The sequence below is a fragment of the Passer montanus genome, unplaced genomic scaffold (genome assembly GCF_014805655.1).
Source record: "Passer montanus isolate IOZ18808 unplaced genomic scaffold, ASM1480565v1 scaffold20, whole genome shotgun sequence".
Taxonomy (NCBI): Eukaryota; Metazoa; Chordata; class Aves; order Passeriformes; family Passeridae; genus Passer; species Passer montanus.
The window spans coordinates 3,387,393-3,403,795 of NW_024366592.1; the positions used below are offsets into that span (position 1 = coordinate 3,387,393).

At 47.9% G+C, this 16,403-nt stretch overlaps 1 protein-coding gene across 1 annotated transcript in view; it reads left to right on the forward strand.

Annotated features, from left to right (window-relative positions):
• The first annotated feature begins 13,949 nt into the window (after positions 1 to 13,949).
• The window catches only part of CACNA2D4 (calcium voltage-gated channel auxiliary subunit alpha2delta 4), a 121,061-nt gene continuing 118,607 nt past the window's right edge, over positions 13,950 to 16,403 (forward strand). Inside the window, exon 1 of the mRNA XM_039708244.1 lies at positions 13,950 to 14,059. Coding sequence (XP_039564178.1) covers positions 13,950 to 14,059 — 110 coding nt within the window. The remainder of the gene's footprint in view (positions 14,060 to 16,403) is intronic.

The window sequence follows — 16,403 nt, forward strand, 5'->3', positions numbered from 1 at the left end:
AGTGTACCCATGTCCCTTTCTGCTGCAAACTGGAGTGCCTGGCTCAGAAAAAGGCTTTATCCACAAATACAGTTGGAGTGTCATGGAAACCTGGGGGATTCTCATGGAATACTGAAAACTTCATCTCTGCCTTTTGGCATTGTGGGCTTTTAGCAGCTCTCTATCAGCTGGGAGTGTCTCTATGCAGCCAGGTCTGTGCATGACACCAAAAAGGGTGTTTTGGGTAGAAAATATGGTGAATTTGGTATCAAATTTGGTGAATATGAATGAACCACCTCTGAATATGGTGGTTGCAAACATTGGGATTCCTCAATTTTTAATTTTTTTTTTTCAAGATGCTGTTAGAACTATGAGCTCTTAGGCTAACAAAGCCTTTTGAGAAGAAAAGATGCAGCAGTTTAGAATTGCCTTTCTTTGGGCATGTTTTGTTTTTTCATTATCTGAATATGGAAAAAAAAGAGAGCAAGTAGAAAATGAGAAAGTATATAAGGATCACATTAACTCTAGATGACTTCACAGTATGTATGTGTAATTTTATTGTTTATGTACTTCTTGTGATACTGCTCATTTTGAGTTGTGGTTTTTTGGTTTTGTTTTCTTCCAGCAGAATTAAATAACTCGTACATTTGGGACCAGCAAGAAGTTGCAGCAGTGCTTTATGCATTAATCCCATTCTCAGCCTTGAGCTGATACTCGTTTTCAGTGTAGTTCCACTTAACCACTGTCCACTTCCTTAAAAAATTCCACACCTATTAAACTGGAGTGAGAAGACAAGGAGTAAAAAGTCAGTGAAACACTGAAGCATCATTTCTGCCCGTGTCTCTCATGGAAATCCACAGCACTCAGTGGATCCAAAGCATCCAAATATTTTCTCACAGAAAATTCCACTCCTTAATTTGATTTTTATTCACTAGCTCTCTGTTGTTCCTGCTCGGTGTAGCTGCAATGGGGATAATTAAAATGGTGCAGCAAAATAAAATTTCCCAGGAGCAGGATGCAGCTGAACAGGCAGGATGCTCCACCTCCTCTGACAGCTTGTTTAGAATGTGTTGAGCTTTGAACTTCAGTCATAAAAGCAGTGGGTATTGGAGATACCAGTGTCCCTTTAGGACATTATAAAATCATAGTTCAGTATTTTAGCAAACTTGGAAGTCTTTGCTGAGGAAAAGGCAAAATTAAAAGACATTTTTCAGTAAGCATTGGAGGCTATAATAAAAAAAATGTTATGAGAAGGCAGCTTCACCCAGAGAGGTCCATGAAACCTGGAGAAAGGCAAAATTCCACTGCTGGAGATGAATAATGCACTAAAAATTTAATCCTCAGTCAACCTACAGTAAACTTTACTGGTAATTCTGAGGACTTTTAAGAGACTCTTAGAAGTCTGTGCCTTTCCCAAACTCCTGTGAATATCTCTAACAAGCTTGTTCTGGCCTTTAGCTGTAAATCTGTGCACAGCTCAGTTGGGAATGCTGGAGCAGGGAGCTTGGCACATGCAAGCTGCAAGTGGAAAATGGGGTTCTGCAAGACACTGAGGAAACAAAGGTTGTGGCTGTATAAATACTCTGAGCTGGCTCTGCTGCTGGAGAGGAAGCCCATCCCAACCACTGACTTCTAGCTGCTCCCACACCAGTCTTTTCTGCCTTTTCCCGTAGTTTTTCTCCTTTTGTTTTTATTTTAAGATGGTTACACGATGCCGTGTGTTGCAGCAGAATTAATGCAGAATCGGTTGCCAAGGTTGGGTCTGGTGTTGTGGGGCTCAGAGGGAACTGGATCAGGGCGAGGCACTGGATCAGGGCATGGATGGGTTCTGCAGCCCTGGGCTGGGATGTGGGGAGGGCTGAGAGAGGCAGGAGCTGCACTGAACTGATCTGAGGTGTAAGAGCCAAAATGAGGGATGCAGGACCCCAGGCAGCTCTTCCAAATGCACTTTCTTGTATCCAAGACGTTGCAGCAGTCCAGGGTGGTGGGTGACAGAGCCTGTGCCTACAGCTCTCAGCTGCAGGCAGGCCTGGAGACCCTTTAGTTTGGGTTACAAATGCATTATAGACTTTTCTTTGCTCAGCATCTTAATACAGTAGAACCAATCTATACCTTAACTTTTACCTATAGCCTCTCATAACTACTGTAATTACCATATGCATGTTACTATTCTCCAATCAGTAAAAGTTGGTACATTACAGTTTAAGCTAGATGTTTTTCAGTTTTCTTGCAGTGGAAAATTGAGACCTTTTTTCTACTTGCAGCATCTGCTGACTTGTTTGCCTGTGCTATCTTTCTGCTTGGTAAAAACATCCTCTTGTTTGAGGTGGGTTTATCCTTTGCCCTAAGTCATAAAACCCCCTTCTAACTGACATAGCCTTTGCCTCCTTGGTTATCCAGTAAGACTGGCTCAGCAATTCTTTTCTTCTATATCAAAACTTGATTTCATTTCTGTTCCTTCTTCAGATTCCACATTCAAAAATCTTTCTGCCAAGCATCCATATCTGTGAGACTCTCTTGTCAAACTTTCATCCTTCCCAACACTGAGGTGTTGGGGAAACTGGGATCCAAAGGCTCTCTGCCTCTTGGCTGCCATCAAGACTTGGGAAATGGCACAAGTCCCCAAAGGTGACTTTGTTGTAGCCCCTACCTTGGCTGACTGGGAATCCAGGAGTGTTTGCAGGTCCCCTCCCACGGGCAGCTGCTGATCCCGAGCCTAATCTCAGCACAGACCAGTGGGAAGATGGGATCTGGCCAGGGCAGCTCTCAGCACAAACCCAATTTAGAGAGGGGGATTAGAGTGTCTGGGCTAAAGTTAGATATGTTTAATCATATGCCTTTCCTTTATAGCTGTTGTGAAAAGAATTTGAGTTTCAAGTAACCTTCATGCTTCTTCCTTTCAATAGGTGAGCAACAACATTAAAAAAATCCAATAAATTAATTTAGAATAAACATCTCGTATACACAATAGGAAGTCACTACACATTTTCTGGAGCAGCAGCTTCAGTTAAACAGGTAATAAAAAAAGCCCACACAACATTTTTAAAGCCATTTGGAGCATATATTAATTAAAATGTGTTTTTTCTCTCTTTGGACACAAAAGCCACAAAGAAGCAAGGTAAGCCCTGTAAAGGCTGAAGGACAAACCCTCCAGCATGTGACTAAACAAAAGAAAAGAAAGGATGACATCTTCCTATCAGCAAGAGAGTATCCTGCTTCCATGGCATGAGGGAACTCTGGAAAATGATGGCATTCCTGCAGCTGCTACTGTGTGCACAGAGGGACATTAATCCCATGGTAAGATCCTACATAAATATTAACATTTTTCTTGCCCAAATGCTGCTGCCACACATTTCTTGTTACACCCTTTGTCTGCAGGTATAGCCATCCACCCAAGACCTGAAATCTGCTTCTCAAACATCCTAGAAGGGAGACAGAAATTATTAATATGCCACTTCAGAACCCTGCCCACCTGTGGGTTTTTCTTCAGCACTTGCCTGTGCAAGGTTGAGAGGCAAGGAGCGTGCAGGCTCTTGGCAGCCCTCCCAGAGCTGGGCTGCTCAGGCTGGGAACAAAAGCTCTGTTTTCCTTCATTTTTACTGCTGCTTTGCAGTCTGGCTCACCAGCAGCTGCCTGCTTTCTGCCTGGAGCAGCAGCCCCAGACCTACCACTTAGCAAAGTGCCTGCATTTCATTCCACTGAGCAGGGTTTCTTTGTGCCTGAGGCTCCCTCCTGGATCCTTATCAGGGAAGTCCTCCTGCCTCTCCTGGCTTCTGCCATGGATGCAGTGACTGCGGCCAAGAGCTTGAATCAGGGCAGCTGCCAAGTTGCAGAATTCTACCTAAGTTCAGGAATCACCTGCTGGATGCTGGAAGTCTGGCAGCAGAGGTGCCATTCCATCTCTGTCAGAGGTTGTTTGCAAGCAGCATCATCCTCTTGCCTCTGCTGTCTCACCCTCTTTCCCTTCTCCTGTTTTTACCCTTGAAGGCCAAAACCTAGTGCTTCCAAGCCGTCTGTGCCCTCCTCTTTACCCCCAATTCCTAAAACCACCACCTCCAGTTCCTCCTAAGCAGCTGCAGGGAGATGTTGTAACCCTTTTCTGTCCCATGAGCAAGCACAGGCCACCACCAGGGGCTCCTTTCATGTCCATGACATCCCACCAAACGTGTGCCATGGCTTAGGAATGTCTCAGGGCATCAACAGGTCCACAGGGGAAATGATGAATCCTGTAATAAATAAAAGCACTGTTGTCTTTGAGAAAAGTCCCACCAGGGATCATAAAGCAGGAGCTTCATCAAGGGAAGGGTAGAGAGAAAGTTGAGGAGTCTCCTTTGTTTCCTTTGAGTTAACTCCTTTGTCTGAGAGATATGAAGAAATTATGACTGTGTACTCAAGAAAATCCAGGAAGGACTTTGAAATCAGTGGGTAATTCTAAAGAGGTGTGAAAACTGGAAATTTTCAGCTCACCTTTAGGGGCAGAAGTGAAGGTGTGGAAATCAGGACAGGGAGCAGAGAGATAGAAGAGCACAAACAAAACACGATTTTGTTCAGGAAAACTTCCTTGGCTAAAAGCAGAAATTTAGAGAGCATTAAATTTCAGGCCACTCAGCTAATCCCTCACTGCAGGGGCTGCTAAATCCAGCAGACACAAGGCTTGGACAGACAGAAGGTGGGGAGGGGAACAGGGACAGGTTCAGATACAGAACAGAGGGGCACAAACACTCTTTGGGTATTTAACCAAAAGTGCTCTGCTCCTTTTCTGGAAGTGATGCTTTCACAATCCCCTTCTTTATTTAAAAGATTTCTATTTCTTACATATATCTTTTCCAGTCTTCAACATTGCTCAACAAGTGCATTTACATAAATAGCCAGATAGAAGTGTCTAAAGGTGCTTTTTATACACATTACCCTTCTAAAGGAGAGAGAAGGAAATATTAACCCTCTTAAAATGGACATGAGGAGCAGTTCCATAGCGGATGTATGGAGGTCACAGAAGTCAAGAGGCAAAGGCAGAGACTGATGCTCAGTCACACCCCACTGGGGCTTCACTCCTCTCCCAACACTTCATTTTTGTTTGCAGCCAACTGAGAAACCCCTGAGTCCAGCCCAAACTGCTCTGTTTCCCAGATCCAGCCCTTTGTAAAGAGATCAGCATGTTGTGTAGGCAGCGAAAACTGGAAAAAGCAAGGAGCAGACAGAGGCAACAGCAGCAGCCTAGCAACCAAAAATTAGTCCAGACAAATGCAGGATTGCTGATATTCTATTCCTTTCCCTTTGCAGGTGCTGTGTCACCCAGCAGGAATCCCTTCCCCTGTCCCTTGCTCTGCAGCATCCCAGGGGCTGGCACGTGGCAGCCTGGCGTGCCCTGAGCCTGCTGTAGGCCAGGCAAATGAACAAAGCCAGCAGGGAGTGACCAGAGCAGCAAGAGCATTTTCATATGCAGCTCCTGTATTGATCAAAAAAATAAATTACAGTTGCTCCCAAATATGCTCTCTCCAGCTGTGTGACAAAGATGACACTAAGGAGACCAGTTGGTGCAAGATTCCCATTATCCTTCCTGTCCCATTAGCTCTGCTCTTCCCTCCCTGCTCTGAGTCTCTGATGTGATTTGCGACGTGCTGCTGTCAAAGCTGTTGTTTCTTCTTCCTTGGAAATGTTTTCCTCTTGCCTGATGACTGCAGCAGCTTAATGGGAGTCTTAAAGGGGTTTTGATGGTCTGTCCAGAGGTGAGCAATTGCTACTGTCATTTCAGAAAAGACCAGAATTACAAAAAGTCCATGTTCACTGGGAGAGGAAAAGGCAAAACTTTATTTCACAGCTCCTGCCCCACAAACTTGATTTTGTCAGAACAGGGTGGGCTACTGAGCTACTGAGGTCTGTTTCTGCCCTTGGCCACCCCAGTCTTCACGTGCTAGGGAACAGAACTGCTCAGCAATGCTGAAAACAACCCACTGTGGGTGATGAAGCATCCTCCTGGCTGCAGGGCACAGGATCTGCTCACCCAATCTCCACCAAACCCCTGGCCAGAGGCTCAGCTCGCTCTGTGCTCTCGGCATTTGTTTCTACACCTTCATGGCCCTGAGCTGCCGTGGCACAAGTGGCTATTTTCTGGAGCTAATATCAATTTTCTCCCTGGTTAACACGTTCATCAGCATACTGAATCCAGCTAATCAGTGCCAAAGAGCAGGAAAAAGGGCTCCATGGCTGTTTTAACCTGTTGGATTTCTCAGCCCTCCTCAGCAACCAGTTCTAAGGAACTCTAGTCACATCAACCTTTTCTGCTTCCATCTGGTTCCATACTAGATGTGTAAGGCTATCCCTTTTTAATATTTTGGCCTGAGTATGACCAGCATGCTCTGGATTTTGGGAGGGCTGTGAAAGCAGTGAGCTCCTTTCTTTCCTGCTCACCCTCAACAGAGGTTTGTGAGATGAGAAAGAACACCAGCCTGTCCTTTGCTCATGCAGCCCACCCTTGGAGGGAAGGCTTTGGAAGTGAATCACCTTTCCAGTTGTTGTTTCTGCCTGGGTAAATCAGAAAAAAAATAGCTGGTGGTGGATGTGAAAACAGCTATTAGGAAAAAATAGCAGCAGAGCTCTGGAAAAACCTCTGGAAGGCACATAGAAAATTCAAGGATGGGACAAAGCTGACCTGTAACTGAGGACTGTGACAATAGCAGGGCACACTTTGAAGGTGGCCCAGGAAAGGACTTATGGAATCCTGGGCACAGTTAGCTCCCATCTCCAGGTGGGATGAGGAAGATGAGGAGGATGAGGAGTGCCGTGTCTCTGGCCCTGTGTGCTTCCCAGGAATTCACCTCCCAAGTGAGCCCGAGCTGGCAAGGGGGAAGTCGGGCTGAGCATTTGCTGGAGCAGGAGAGCAGGTGGAGTGTGCTGGGAGGGGTGGCTGTCCCTGGGCCTGGTGACAGCATCTGCTGGAAAGCCCAGCTGCTGTGTTTGGTCCTGGTTTCCCTCCAGCCCTGGCTCCTCGTGGGAGGGTGACACTCAGGGGCTGTGCAGCAGCTCGGTGGCTGTCAGAGTGTGACACCAGACACCTGAGCACAGGTACAGCCAGGTAATCCTTCTGTCCAGGGGAGTTATAGGGCTGGCCAGCAGAGCAGATCTGGGCTTGAACTGCCCTTGTAAAAGGGAATCACTCCAAACTGAGAACGCCAATTAACTCCAGCATCTCTTGAACGAATTAAGCCAAGGTCAGAGCTGCAGCAAGCAACCAGCACTAATGAGATTTCAGCGCCGCTCTGCCTACTTTATGCACATCAGATTTCCTGTGAAGGAATCCCTCAGGGCACAACTGTTTGGCTTCTGTCTGAAACTTCAGGAGCCTCTGGCTCAGAAAGATGTAAACTTCAGCCTCAACGCTGCACTAACGAGAAGGCAGGAGCTGGAGTGCAGCTTTGGCAAATGAAAGATGATTTGAGACAGACATCACAAGTTGGAATAAAAATTTCCTTTCTTGCAACACAAAATTTAGAAATATTTGCTCTATTAAAAATTTATTTTATGTATATCAAATATTATTTTGGATACCTCTTGTGATCCTGCATTCCACTTTTTGTCATGGACGGTGGACACAGTTCTTGGTTTTATCTCCAGGGGTTTTATCTCTCCATCTCTCTCCTGCCTGTCCCATGTGCTGTCCAGATGCTGACAACAGTGGGGGGAAGCAGAAGGAGCCAGGCTGCTAGAAACTGATTTTTCAGGCTTTGCACACTGCTACACGTTCCAGCAGTAAGAGAGAGGTTATTTTCTCTCATAACATATGTCCCCAGACCAGGCTGAATCCTTGGGAACCACACTTTCCTGGGGGTTGGCAATCTCCTTAGCCAGCACCCACCTTGTGAGGAGATGGCTGAGAGCTGGAGATTCCTCACCCACCACAGGGAGGGACCACCTCCATCACCCTACACCGAGGGGGGCTCAAAAATATCAACAATAACAAAAAAATCCACTGGCAAGAAACGCACTGGTTCCCTTCCTCAGCTGGTTTGTGCTCCTTGAAGGAAATCAAAGAAGGCATTTAATGATCCTTCTGGGCACAACGTGATTTGTATCTTCATCCTTCCAGGGCAGGCTCGTGGCACCAAAGGCCCTGGGGTGGAGGGGAAATCTGTTTGAAAGCTGCTGGCAGAGCGAGATGCTGTCAGATGTCGAGGGCAGGAAGAATGAGTGTGTGTTATGGGAGCTGGCAGGTGACTGAGCTAATTACGGAGTCAGAGGCAATTTAGGGTGACGGGAAGTGACTTGAATTGTAACCAGAGGTTAAAAGAGTTTAAAAGGAGCAGTGCTGGCCCTGCCATGCTTGGATGGGTGAACACCATTCCCTGCCAGCCCGCTGAGCAGCTGGAGGTCAGGGAAGCACCTTTCACACTCACTACAGGGTAATTTCACAGCAAAACACAAAAATGTGTTAATTGGATGTGGAAAGGCTTTTGCGGAGCCCTCCCCCACCTCTTTCTCTTCTTCAGAACTGTCAGGGTATTTTTAATAACAATTGATGGTTGCCTAAAATCACAAAACATGTTTTCATTAATATTCATGAAAGAATGGACTGTTTTTATCTACACCTACATCAATGTGTGGTAAAATGTATCCAAAGCCCAGCTTTTATCTTTAATCACACTGAAACCGATCGCCTCTGATTTTTGTGGGAGAAGAAAAAAAAAAAAAGTGGTCTCATTTTCAAAGGAGAAAAGCATGAAATGTTATAATTTGTGACCTAGAATTTTGGCAAAGCTGCTGCCTTCTGCGAAATCAAAAGGAAGGGAAAAGAAATAATAAGGCTTTTAAGATTTTTTTTTTAATTGAGTTCTGATTATTCCAGAAATTCTGATACACATTTCTACAACAGGTCTTGCCTGAACGCTCAGCACCGGCAACAAAATTAGCAGGAAAGATTAAAAAATTTTCAAACTCTGAAAGATTAAAAAAAAAAACCTCTTTCTGCCCAGACATTTCCATTTATTTACGCTGTGGCAGCGTGCAGCAGCTTCCCCAGGGATGAGGCACGAGTGCTGTGCCAGCCCACAGATGGAGAGCCCCCGGCCCCCAGCGCTGGGCAGAGGCAGCTCGGCTGTGCTGATGCCATCTTCCCTGACAGGCAGATGTTCCGTGCCTGGATCGCTTCAGAGAGGCCTGCAGAGTGCTGCAGCCCAGCTCCACGGCCTGCCTGAGCCACCCCTACTGCCAGGGAACACAAAAAGCTCCCTGCTGAACTGACAGTGTGATCCAAACACATCAGGGGAGGGCAGGGAAGCGGGGGCTTTGCTGCTTTGTCCCTGTAGATCACTTGACAAGCCAGAAGAGGGTCCTTGGCACTGGAGGCTCTGCTGTCTCCCCCTGCAAGAGCTCAGAGAATTATTGTATTTGCAAAACACCCTACAGCCATGACCTGATAAATCCCCATCAGGATTTCAGCAAGTAGGTGAACCAGTAACATCAGAGCATAAAGGCAACTATGATCTCTGTGAACTCATCTCTGTGCCTTCCCCACCTGCTGACCCTGACAGTGGAACAGATGGAGGAGGGACCCTCCTTTTTTGTAGCCCTGCCAGGCTGGAACAACTTTAATTTGGCCTGGATACCTCTGTCCTGATAACCTTGCAAAATCCTGAATGCTCACTAACACAGTGAGCAGAGAGAAGGAGGGATCTGCAGCGTGTTCCCCGAACAGGGTCGTTGCCTCATGCCTCTAATACAAAGGATTTGGCAGCACAGATGATGTTGCTGGATGTGCACTGAGTCAAGTGTCTGTGCAGCACAGACTGGCAGAATGACTGCCATCATTTATTCAGGCACTTGATGCACCAGAATTCCTGGGGCTCTCCACAAAGCAAAGCCTCCTCCTCAAGAAAGCTGCTCTAGTGCAGCCAGTTTATCACAAAAGGCTTTAATCTCTTTCAAAATGGGATTTCCCTTTCTCTTAATCAAGTTCCTTCAGGTGGATTTGAAATGTAAAACATTAAGTTTAAGCCTTTGATAGTGGAGAGAGAAGGATAACGTTCACTTTCGCTCTGGCTGCTTTTGTGGCAGCACACAGGAAAGCTGCATTCTTGTCGGGGAGAACTGCTCACAGCTCTCCCCAAACAGAGCATCTGCTTTCAATTACTTTTCCTTTTCTTTTTTCTTATTTTTTTTAAAATTCATTCTTCTTTTTCTTGCCATGGCTTCAGAGGTGGTGGGAAGATGCTCCAGTGCTCTTTGTTTCCTGTGCATCCTGCTCTCCCTTGGTGTCTCCCTCTGTGCCCTGAATTTCCTACTGCTCAGAACACTATGTCTGATGAGGGTTTAAAATTCTGCTAGCAAAAACAATTTTTTTTAAAAATGCTCATTTCATCTTGGAGTATTTAAACAAGCCTAAATTTAGAGCAGAGCTGTGGAAAAAAAAATTAAGAAGGAAAAAAGGCAAAGTAACCAGCTGAAGGCATTAATTAATATGACACCTAAGCCTAAATTTAGAGAGGGGCTGTGGGGAAAAAAAAAAAAAAAAAGAACTAAAAAGGAAAAAAGGCAAAGTAACCAGCTGAAGGCATTAATTAATATGACACCTATGTGGCTGCTTCTATAAACTGCAGGGAGAGCATGTGGATGTACAAATCCCACTGTCCATACAGGGTGTGCTGTGGGCTCTGGGGGGACATCTCTGGTCCAAACCATGCTGCTGCCCAGAGCTCAGCTGGGATTGCTCAGGTCCTGATGATCCAAGGGGGCTGGGAGGGCAGCACTCAGCTGGGGACACCTCCCCTGGCACTCGTGCAGGAGCAGCTCCTTCCCATTCCCATCAAATCCACACCTCTGCACACTCAGCTTGCCAACTCTCCACAGCACTGAAACTGGACCCCAAGAGATCTGCATGGCCAGTCAGTAAAGCCATGACTAAAAGTGCTCTTCCATCACTGGGAACAAGTGTTTATTCCCATCATTTTTACACCTATTCTCCTCGTATGTATCCCACTGTGAGACTACACTTCTTCACAACAAGTGTTTATTCCGGCTTGTTTTACACCCATTCTCCTCGTATGTATCCCACTGTGAGACTACACTTCTTCACCAGCCTTTTGGTGATATTTGTTCTTCTCCTGGTTGTAAAATTTGCCGGTCTCTTCCCATAACATGATAATCCAAACTCTGGTTTTAGTCGAACCAGAAATAAATAGAGCAGGTAAATCTCTCCCCTGCCTGTGTTTACAGCACAAAATCACACTGGTATTTTTTTTTTATTGCCTCATGGTTTTGCAAATGTAGCTCTAAAGTGCTGCACTTGCTCACCTCCTATGTCTTGCAGCCTTAAGTCCTCACTCCTTGTTATGTGCTTGCTTTCATTCCTTCTCACAGATCTCATTTTCTTTCTCCCCAGTCAGCCCCTGCTGTTATCTCCTTGCCTTGCTCCAACTGTGCTCACACACGGTGCAGGCTGAGCTCTGCACAAGCAACTGGATGCACACTAATCCCATTAAGGGCCCTCCAGGCACCTGGGCTCTTCAGTTTTCAGCGCTATTTTCATTTAATCTTCCAATCTCACTTCCTTGCAATTTTAGATCATTAAGGGGTTAAGTGAGATATATCCAGTAAACGAGATAAATCCAAATAAAGGGATTTGGATCTCCCAGTTCAGCGTGCTGCTGTCTCATTGCCTTTATCTATCAATGTTTCAGGGGTTACCAAGCACACCCAGACAAGGGCTCTTGCCAGAACCCACCTGGATTAACCCGGGTCCCAGCTGGAAACTGAAGAGACCCTGCAAAAACCACCCACAGTAACAATTTATACAGCTCCTTGCAAAATAGAGAAAAAAATGTTATCTAAAATGTTGATGGTCCTGCCTTCAGATCTCATTTCAGATTTTGGGTTTTTTTTTCAGAATGTGAGTTTTTATCCTCTCGTCCCTCAAGAATCCAGACAGGGAAGCCTGTCACCCTGGATGCCACCCCTCAGTTTTAACCCTGGCAAGCACAGACAAATGAAGCCTCCATTGTCAGTCTCCCCAGCTCCTCTAAGAGCAATTTCCCCCTATTTTCCAGCTGCAGGGGCAGCCCATTTTGGCCACTTGAGAGAGGTGAATTACATGGGCTCTGCCTGTTGCCTTCCAAAGCTGGCTCAGGCAGCTGCAGTGCAGCCATGTGATGTGCTAAAGGCACTGTCTCTTGAGTGTCTGTTGTGCAGAAATTGATTCTTTTGTAGATTTTAAGGTCAGGAAGAACCATTTCGACTTTCCCTTGAAACCCTTTGCACAGACTTAAAAACATAAGAGAAATTTATGCCCTCCAGGCCCACAGCTTCTGCTTGAAGAAGATTGTAATTCTCAGTAAGACAGTCTGGAGTAAATATTGTAATAAATGATAAAACCATCCTATCCTGAGGTGAGTTATTCCTGGAATTACTTAATTCCTTACCACAGGCTTTCAACCTCTTCATCATACAATTTAACCTCTATTTAACATTTCCTGGTTTTATTCCCTTTTCAGTATTTCCTTTGTCACTTCTATTATCCCATTTAAACTGCATCTGTTTGGTTTTGGCCGGGATACAGTTAATTTTCCTTATAGTTGCCATCTACACTACAGGCCTTCATTTTATTTCAGTCCTTTGACAGCCAGTTTCCCCCTCCACGTCCTTAGAGAAACCTAGCAATCTAGTGTGGCTTCGCATTTTACATTGCATTTTACATTAAACATTTGCATTTTACATTAAACAAGCCATTTGTAAATGTGCAAAAGATGATTGGAAGGTACTGTAATAAATGGCTTAATTCATAGCCATAGAGTCAAGCTGTTCAACAGGTTGAAGCAGTAATTGATGCTCTTTCTGCTGCCATATCTGTAGTTATTTATAATTCATACTTCTCATGATGATGATGAGCTTCCACAGCGTGTCCCTCATCCGAGTGTGCAGTTTGCTGCTTCCTGCCATTCATCAGGCTCAGCAATTGGCCTCCTTTGATTCATTGCTCTCCAGACACAGACCAGGGGATGGCAATCTCAAGTGAATGTTGGCCAAACCGAAAGGCCTGCCTATTAATAAATAATCACTCACATTAGGAGGCGATCAGCTCCAACTGGCAGAGCCCTTTCCTTCAGGCCTCTTTTGCTTTCTGCCTTTCATTTTCCCTCCTCTGCCCTAGGCAGAGACCCAAGGTCTGGGAAGGGTTTGGGGGATGCGGATGCGACCCCTTTAAAGCAGGCACGGCCTGACCTCCGGCTGGAGAAGCCAAGACCCGTCTTCAGAAATCAGAGTAATCCCGGGTGATTTTATCCCACTCCACTTCCCTAAATCTGCGGCTGCTGCTGCTTGGCGAGGGGATTAAGGGCTGGCAGGGGATTACGTAGCCGCTGCAGCTCCCAGCGCGGAGCTCCCTCCTGGCGCGGCCGCTCCGGGGCCTGGAGCCGCTCCGCACCTGAGGGTGCGCACCCCTGCCCGGAGCCCGGAGCTGCTCCGCACCTGAGGGTGCGCTCCCCTGCCCGGAGCCCGGAGCCGCTCCGCACCCGAGGGTGCGCTCCCTGCCCGGAGCCGCTCCGCACCTGAGGGTGCGCACCCCTGCCCGGAGCCGCTCCTCTCCTGAGGGTGAGCTCCCTGCCCGGGGCCCGGAGCCGCTCCGCACCCGAGGGTGCGCTCCCCTGCCTGGAGCCGCTCCACCCGAGGGTGCGCTCCCCTGCCCGGAGCCCGGAGCCGCTCCGCACCCGAGGGTGAGCTCCCCTGCCCGGAGCCGCTCCGCACCCGTGGGCGCGCACCGGGCCGCAGCTCCCTCACGGTGCGGTGCCCCGGGCCGGACACCCCCGACGGCGCCCGGCAGCCGCAGCGGCGCTCCCGGGGCAGAGGCGGCCGCGGTGCCCCCGGGGCTCGGCCCCGCACCGGCAGGGCTCGCAGGCCGGCACCATGGCGGAGGCCGCGGGGGAGCTCCCTCAGGGCAGCAGGAAGGGCGGGGAGCCGCCGCACGCCGCCGGCCGGAGCCCTTGCTGATGGCGGGTGCCTGGAGGATGGGGCCCGGGGCCGTCCCGTGGATGATGATGCTCTGTCTGCTCTGCCTGCCGCCCTGGGCCAGGGCCCAGACGAAGATCCCGCTGGAGACGTGAGTGTTTCTGTGGGCAGCGGGCACGGACAGGCGGGTGGGAATTGCCGGGTGGGAATTGCCTCCCCGGGATGGACAGGCCAGGGGGGACAGGCTCCTCCGGAGGGGCACAGGGCTCCAGGAGCTGGCACTGCCCTACCTTGGCTCCTGGCAGAGGACACAGACATGGGAGCCACCAATTCTGTGTCCGGGTCTAGACCAGGATGCTGTGCCTCTTCCTCCCACTCCTCAGGCGTAGCAATGATACTCATCTCCTTAAGTATTTTGATATCTATTAGTGCTCTGCTTAAAGCACTGGGCAGCAGAAGGCAAAACCAGTTTAAAGACACGTTTGTAGAACACTGCTGCTGGTGCATCTTGCAGAGATCCCACCATGGAAGCAGACGGGAGTGGGCCCAGTTTGGCAGCTCCCAGCTGAGCAGAGTGGCTTCAGTAGGAGGGAAATGCTGGGTTTCAGGATGCCAGGAACACCCGAGGGATGCACGGCACTGGCCAGGTTCTGGCTGTGGAAGGGGCACACAGGGAGTTCTGAGTGATGATGCACTCTTTGTGCAGAGCAAGGTTTGCAGCTCTGAAGCTCTGGTCCCTTGCATTGCTCAGTGCTGGCTGAAAAGGGCGTGGGTAATACATAAATAATAAATAAACACAGCCGTGTTTATTCACAAGGCTGAATAGAGCAAAGAGGCCTCAGCCCTTCTTGCTTGTGCTGGCTCCACCTCTCTACAAAAGGCGTAGTGGCCCTTCCCCGAGCTCTGGAGAGAAGGAATGAGAAGCTGAGCTGCAATACAAAGCACACCCAGCCGTGGTTTGTGCATGCACTGCACATGCAGGGACCCTCGGTGCATTTTTTGGGGTGTGGGCTTGCAGTGCTCCCAGCCCTGCGTGTGTCGCTGTGACGAGGCTCCTCCAGTGCCATCCCTGCTGGACAGTTCCCTGCCAGCAACACAGCCCCCCGGGAGCCCAAGAGCTCTCAGCAAGCCCAGTTTATAAAAACTTCACCTTGTTAAGCTGATTTGGACGAGTTAAATCCTTTCAGGATTAGAAATGTCAGCGCCGCCGTTGGTAAAAGCTGTTGTGGGGCAGCTTCTGGGGTGCTGGGATAGGGTTGTGGGTGCAGGACAGCAGCTTGTTCCAGACAGGAGACAACACTGCCAGCCAGTTTGACATCTGAAAAATCAACTCAAGTCAGCGTAAGCCCTTTCCTGCATTTAGGAAATGATTTTTATTCAAAAATTGCCAATAAGGCCCTTACAGATGTGCCAATAAGCCCTTTCCTGCGTTTGGGGAAATGATTTTTATTCAAAAATTGCCAATAAGGCCCTTACAGACGTGCCACCAACACAGCCCATCTGCCCAGGAGCTGACATTATCCAGGAGGGTCTCAGGAAACTTTGCTACCAATTCTATTCTTGCCCTTCCCCAGCAAAAGTGCTTCTGATTTGGGTTTCACAGAAAGGAAATTACCCAGGAGGGTCTCAGGAAACTTTGCTACCGATTCTATTCTTGCACTATCAAGCCCTTCCCCAACAAAAGTGCTTCTGATTTGGGTTTCACAGAAAGGACACAGAGGTTACACAAGATAAAATCCAACTTCAAACCAAGCAAATCAACTTTCCATGTCCAGGATAAATACCACATGGGAATACCTTTTGGCATTGAAGCCTGTGGCATTCAGAAGCCAGCATGTCCTTTCTGCTGTTCTTGCCACTGAACACAAGAGCAGGGATTAGAGGCAGACAATCTCTGACCAAAACCTTTTCTGATGTGTTTTGTTATAATGTGATACCCTTTACTACTGAAAAAAAGAGATTTACGTCACTTTGCACAATTTGGAACTTATTCCTGCACAAGAATGAAGAATAAACAATAGAAAAAGAGCTTTTCTCCTCTGGCACTAAAGCCAGACCAATGGCTGAATTAATCCCTGGTGTTTCAAATCCCCCCATGAATTTAACCAAAACACAAAAGTCTCCCTTTTGAAATGAAATTTCAGCAGAGAAATACGTTGGCCAGAGGCCCAGGGGGAGTAAGTCAGCAGAAAATGGCTCTGTTTCACGGGTTACACGGGGACATTTTGGGGACAGAGAAGCAGAGCCCTTCAAGCAGCAGCTGGGTTCAGTCAGGGTGAGGTGACACAAGGCTCACTCGGGCTGTGCTGCTCCCCAAGCCCTGCCTGGCTTTGCTGCATCGTGCTTGGATCACTGCCAGCTCATTCCAGAGCTCCTCTCTGACTCCAGCAGTGCAAAATCTGCTCAGTCAGTTCCTCGTGGTGCTTCTGGGGTAAGTTCAGCACACAAAGCACCTCTTCTTCCCCACTGGACACAGCCCTGCTCATCCTCCAGCC